The 6,173-nt window shown below is 39.6% G+C and overlaps 4 protein-coding genes across 4 annotated transcripts; 3 read left to right on the forward strand and 1 right to left on the reverse strand.

The window, feature by feature from the left end:
* Positions 1-343: 343 nt before the first annotated feature.
* CBG24935 lies at positions 344-637 on the forward strand (the record flags this gene model as incomplete). Its single annotated transcript, XM_002648553.2, has 1 exon — positions 344-637. One exon carries the CDS (start codon positions 344-346, stop codon positions 635-637), a length of 294 nt encoding a protein of 97 aa, XP_002648599.2.
* Positions 638-1,016: 379 nt separating this feature from the next.
* On the forward strand, positions 1,017-1,594 carry CBG24936 (the record flags this gene model as incomplete). The annotated part of the gene is made up of 3 exons (XM_002648554.1): positions 1,017-1,067; positions 1,114-1,256; positions 1,456-1,594. The coding sequence occupies 3 exons, from the start codon at positions 1,017-1,019 to the stop codon at positions 1,592-1,594; spliced, it is 333 nt and encodes a 110-aa protein (XP_002648600.1).
* Positions 1,595-2,175: 581 nt separating this feature from the next.
* Positions 2,176-3,904, forward strand: CBG24937 (the record flags this gene model as incomplete). Its single annotated transcript, XM_002648555.1, has 4 exons — positions 2,176-2,461; positions 2,690-2,784; positions 3,049-3,177; positions 3,770-3,904. 4 exons carry the CDS (start codon positions 2,176-2,178, stop codon positions 3,902-3,904), a joined length of 645 nt encoding a protein of 214 aa, XP_002648601.1.
* A 546-nt stretch (positions 3,905-4,450) lies between these two features.
* Positions 4,451-6,049, reverse strand: CBG24940 (the record flags this gene model as incomplete). Its single annotated transcript, XM_045241104.1, has 3 exons — positions 4,451-4,713; positions 4,917-5,101; positions 5,844-6,049. The coding sequence occupies 3 exons, from the start codon at positions 6,047-6,049 to the stop codon at positions 4,451-4,453; spliced, it is 654 nt and encodes a 217-aa protein (XP_045100871.1).
* Positions 6,050-6,173: the final 124 nt, after the last annotated feature.

Here is a 6,173-nt window from a genome sequence, read left to right on the forward strand (position 1 = left end):
TTTTTTTCTTTCAAAAAAGTGCTGAAAATCGCTGAAATTTGGTTAAGAATCGGCTGAAAATTTTTTAGAAAAATTCGAAATTTGTTCGATTTTTTTCGGCTGACATTCCCGAATTTTGGCTTAAAATCAGCTGAAAAATTCAAATTCCCGCCAAATTTCAATTCAATTTTCCGATTTTCGGTTATTTTTTTTTAGTTGAAAACCTTCGAAAATTGGTCTAAAATCAACTGAGGATATCAAATTCCCGCCAAACTTCCTTCCTTAATTTTTTTTTGCAGACGACGATTTCGAAATACCGCCAGGAGTGTCCCCATACAGGAACACTCTAGAAGGTCAAAAACGGATGCGTGAAAAACGAGTGGCAGATGAGCCGACGACGTCGTCACGACCACCGAAAACATCCAGGAAGAAGATATTAGAAGACGTCACACCCCGAAAACGTCATCCACTTTTCTCGAAATCCACAATTCCGAAATTCCGCGGCGACTACGATATCACTACGGAATTCACGAAAGAGGCGAATAAAAAGAAGGGAGAAGAAGGTGCGGTGGCGGATCGAACACGGCGGAAGAAGGCGTCAACGCAGGATCGAATCCAGAAAGTCATGAAAATCGGCCAGAAAAAGCGAGGAAAATAACCTAAAAATCGATGTTATTAGCCATTTTTTACCCTCCCCATACTTGTATTTTCCTGTATTTGTTCCCCCAAAATTACTTGTTTATTCTTTTTCTGTTGCATCTGTTTAATAAATTCGACGAAGAAATGCTGAAATTCGAGCTGAAAATCTGTTCTAAACGAAAAAATCAATATTTAAAAGAGCCAATTCAAACCGCGCGCGTTTTCTACTCTACAAACGCGCTCCATTGGCACGCGCGAGAGAGTGAGAGACGCAGAGAGCGCAGTCAACCAAATCGTCTAAAAGAGGATTTTTTAGCTCATTTTTTCGCGATTTTACCGATTTTTTTTTTGAGAAATTTTGTATTTTATTGAATTAAAAAATTTTCCAGATTTGAAAAATGGCCGGTCATGATGATATGTCGATTATAATGTCGGCTGTCGGGCAGCAGGTAAAATTTTTTGAAAAAATTTTTTTTCGAATTTTAAAGCTTTCAGCTACAAGAAGGCACACCGTACTACGAACTCCTACTGAAAATGATCGAAGAAATCGGAAAAGACATTCGCCCAACGTACACATTCAACAAATCGACCAATGAGAAGCTCAAGAAGCATATTCACTGTGCAAAAATGCTTATTAAGTATGAAAAAGAAGATTTTGAGCTGAAAATTTGGATTTTGAGGGGTTTTTAGGGCGAAAATCGGCCTAAAAACCACTTTTTTCGATTTATTTGCTCCCGATTTTTCTCCCAGCCATCCACTTAAAAACCCGAGAAAAAAGTTGTCAAAACAAATATTTGACCGCCCATTATCTTTTTTTTTCCTTATTTTTTATTTCAGAGCCTGCCAAACCGAGGCCGAAAACGACAAAAAGAAGGCGGACGCGGCGGCCGAAGCGGCCAGAATCCAGGCGGCGCTTCGCAAGACGGACGGTCCAGAAGGCGATGAGGAGGCCAAGAAATCCGAGTCGAAAGCCTAAATTATTGATTTTCATCCATTTTTGTACTATAATTTCACTTTTTTTTCCCAACAAAAATCCGATCTTTTCTGTCTTTTTTCACTCTAAAATCACTGATAATGCAAGCTCGCCCCACTGAGAATGTGTCTGAAAAATTTGCGCGAAATTCAAAATTTCTTGTATTTTTTTTTCGATTTTTCACTCTTGAAATGTACATTTTTCTATATTTCTCTGTCCTGTTTCTCAATTCGAAGAATTCCTCCCATTTTTTTGAGACCCCGGAAATTCCGGGAAAAAAAAACTCCTGACCGCATCCAAATGTGCTAAAAAACCATGCGGCAAAACCGTGCCAGGGTTGCAATTTAGGCTCCGCCCCGACTCCGCCCACTTTTCTCCGGAGTTTTTTTTCCCCGGATTTTCCGGGGTCTCATTTTTGTCCCGAAATCACAGCAAATGTGCTCCATTGATACCTGAAAATTGGCGCTAAATTCAAATTTTTCTTGTTTTTTTTCGAGTTTTGAGCTCTTGAAATGTACTTGTTCTGCTTTTTTCTTCAATTTTTCGAAATAATTTAAGCTCCGCCCATTTTCAGCATCCCAAAAATGCCAAAAACTGTCAAACTCTCATCCCGTCCCGCGTTCGGCCGACGAATTCCAGATGCTACGTCATCAGACACTCCGCGTGTCTGCGTCTCCACCTATCTCCTTGATCCCTCGTCGGACACCCGGTCGGGCTCTTTGTGCATCCTAAAAGCTGAAAAAAACCAGGACCTGGTGCTGGAAAACGAAATCAGCACGTCGGCAGGCGTTTTTCGCTTCGACTTTCGGAATCCGTCGACCGTGGTGGCCGCGTTGACCAACGGATCGCTTGTCGTGCAAAAAATCGAGGGTTAGTCGGCGAAAAAGCGGGAAAATTGACCCAAAATCGCCCGAAAAAATGAGAAATTCGAAAATGTGCAACATGTCGTGAGATCCGGCGCATTGACACCATGACGCAAAAATGCACAATTGTTGAAAAACGGGCTAGAAAAAGCGATTTTCGGTCAGTAAAAGGGGTTTTGAGCTAAGAAACGAACGAAAAAAAGGAAAAAAAAAATCAAAAAATTAGATTTTACAGAGCCAACATCATCGGAAACGACGCCAGTCTCGTCGGATATGCTTCTAGATTTGGGTCTTTCCGATTCGTCGCTAACAATCACGACAGATAATAAAGTGGGTGTGGCCTAGCTTTAATTTTGTTTTTAGACGATTTTTCTAACCGAAAATCGCTTTTTCTGGCCCAATTTCGAAAAATTGTGCATTTTCGCGTCGTGGTGTCAATGCACCATATCTTACGACAAATGCAGATTTTCGAAAATTTAATTTTTTCGGGAGTCCCACGGAAAATCGATTCCCAACCATTTGTTGATCATTTATTGATGAACTCTTACACAAAATTTGAACGCGGCCGAGTTTTCCAGATTTCAAAATTTCTAGGACACCACTTCTATTCTTACAGTGGCAATCGCCGAATTGATTCCCCACTTGGCCCTGTTCATCTCGCTGATTGGTGCATTCTCCGGAGCATCCATGGCTCTTTTATTCCCACCGATTATTGAGCTACTGGTAAGAAATCGGCATGGCCGAGTTTTGGTTTTCTAGGCCACCAGCAATTTTGGAGCAAAAATGCTCAAAAAAAGCAAAATAAGCATAATATCGCTTGAAATAGAAAGTGGTTCAGTGGTGGCCGAGTTTTGCGATTTCTAGGCCATCGATTTTTTTTTCGAAATTTTGCGATTTTTTGGTCGAAAATCACAATGAAAGTGAAATTCGAGCGTTTTAAACTAAGATCAGTGGTTTTCAGCCGAAAAAATCGCTTAAAAATAGCTATTTTTGGTGGTGGCCGAGTTTTTGGATTTCTAGGCCATCGATTTTTTTGTCGAAGTTTTCCGAATTTTCGGTCAAAAACATTAATATTAGTAATTTTCAGCCAGAATCGATCGTTTTCAGACGAAAAATAGCCTAAAATTCCAAAAATAGCGAAATTAAGGTGGTGGCCGAGTTTTGGGTTTCTAGGCCATCGATTTTTTTTTGTCGAAATTTGCGATTTTTCGGTAGGAAATCGCTGAAAAATGTTATTTAAAGTCAAATTTGACCCTGAAAAAAATGGGCGGAGCCTAATTTTTGTGGCAAAAACTCTAAAATTTCCAATTTTCAGACATCCTATGCAAAAAACGAGCTGACAAGTGGTTTGTGGGCCAAGAATATCCTACTTTTAGGCTTTGCGATCGTCGGGTTCACCACCGGAACCTATAGTGCACTGGTGGAAATCGCCAAAACGTTTTCCGGATAATTTATTGATTTTTTACATTTTTTCCGAAAATTTCAATTGTTTTTGTATTATTTTGACCCAAATATCACAATTTTCAGCGTTCTAGCTGTGAAAAATTTGAACTTCCCGCGTTTTTTTTGTATTATTTTGACCCCCAATTTCAGCGTTTTAGCTGAAAATCCATGTGATTTTTTGTATAATTTTTTTTGCATTTTTTCCTAGTCTTTGTGTCTTTTCTTGTGATATTTTTGAGAGCTTTCCAGAAATTTCCCCTTTTTTTCGCACCCAAAAATTCCGCGTTTTTGTCTGTATTAGCAGAAATTTTCAAAGAAAAAATCGTCTTTTTTTTGACCCCAAACAGCGAATTTGGGGGTTAAAAATCGCAAAAAAAATGCACAATCGAGAAAATTTTGAAAAATTACAGTAACCCCTGCAAAATTAAAGGCGCACACCACAAACTTGTCGATTGGGTCTCGCCAAGGAAACGAATTTTTCACGGAATTTGCAGAAATTTTTTGAAAAAAATCAAAAAAGAAAAAAATCCAAAAAATTAACAAAAAAGAATCGTCAAAACTCGTCCAGAACCACTAAATAATCGTTAAAAGTACAGAAAATCGTCGAATTTCGGGAAATCCTCGTCGCTCCATACAACAAATTCTTTCCGACGTCTCGATTCTCGTAGACAACGTCGAGCGATTCTGAATTCAGAATACTGTAGCCACTCGTACATACAAGACACACACAGCTGCTGCTCCTTGTCGTCTTGTTCAATGTTCCAAACGCCGCCGGGGAGCTGCAAATAACTTGACCTAGAAAAAAAGTTGGGTGGCCTAGAAATCCAAATTCTTAATTTTTTCTCTTCCATGTGAGGCCCTGTAAACGCGATGGACGGTAAGATAAAGCCATTTCGCACCTGTCAGTGACCTAATTTCTATTGGATAATCGTTGAATCAGCAGCCACGTGGCACATTCTAGAAGCGCCACGTGGCAATGATAGCGTCCGGAAAACTCAAAAATTCTCAAAGGAGCGCACTTGCCTTCTTCTCTTTTAACACGGTTTTCAGGTTTCGACGATCGAAAACGCGCAAATTCTCGTCGTAGGATCCGGTGTAGATTTGATTTTCCGCGCGATTTTCGGCGGGAAAATCCACAAAAACGACGCCGGCGCCGAAGATTTTCGATTGGGAGATTTGGGTTTTGCTTCGCGCGTCCCATAACCTGAAAAATTGAAATTTTTGGTGTTTTCAAGCTATTTTCTGTTTAAAAACGACACATTTTGACTGAAAATGGCTGAAATTCGTGTTTTTCGGCCGAAAATTGGAAAATTTCGAAAAAAAAATTGATGGCCTAGAAATCCAAAAACTCGGCCATCAACGATTTTTCGTCTAAAAACCACTGATTTTGGCTTAGAAAAAAAATAAAATTTTTGGTCTTAAAATCGCATAAATTCGAAAAAAATGTGGCGGTCTAGAAACCCAAAACTCGGCCACCAACGAAAATATGCAATTTTCAAGCGATTTTCCGTCTAATAATGACATATTTTTGCTTAGAAAGTGATTCTCGACCGAAAAGTCACAAAAAAATTTGGTGGCCTAGAAATCCCAAAACTCGGCCACCACCGAAATGTTGTTATTTTCGAGTTTTTTTTTTCAATTCCCATAAATTTTTGACTAAAATAAACCGTTTTTCAGGGTAAAATAGCTCAAAATTCGTCGTTTTTCTCTAATTTTTTGATGATTTTTCTGATGGCCTAGAAATCTCCAAGAACTCGGCCACCACTCGAAATCTGCCATTTTTCAGCGAAATTTCGTTTGAAAACTACCAGTTTTGGCTTAGAATAACTGAAATTCACATTTTAAATAATTGTTGACTGAAAAATCGCAAATTTTTGAATTTTTTCATTAGTGTCCTATAAACCCAAAACTCGGCCACCATCTAAAATTGGATTCACCAGACTAACTTCATCGACCCATCTTCTCCGCCGGTGACTACAGTTTGTGCATCTGGCGTCACCGAACACGACCAAACTTCACATCCCTCGCCCGGGACATACGGTAGCGAATGGGCAAGCCACGTGGCAACGATCAGCGACGTATTCAGGTCTACCAAGTAGGCGTGGCCCTGAAAACAGTGAAAAATCGAGAAAATTGACCGAAAATTCAACATTGTTGACCCGAAAAAATGGGAGTCCCACNGAAATGAACTTTTNNGAAATGAACTCACCCGAAAATGAACTCGCCACATAAATGAACTCGGCGGCAATGAACTTGCCGAAAATGAACTCGCCAAA

The sequence above is a fragment of the Caenorhabditis briggsae genome (assembly GCF_000004555.2).
Source record: "Caenorhabditis briggsae AF16 supercontig from assembly CB4, cb25.NA_278, whole genome shotgun sequence".
Lineage (NCBI taxonomy): Eukaryota > Metazoa > Nematoda > Chromadorea > Rhabditida > Rhabditidae > Caenorhabditis > Caenorhabditis briggsae.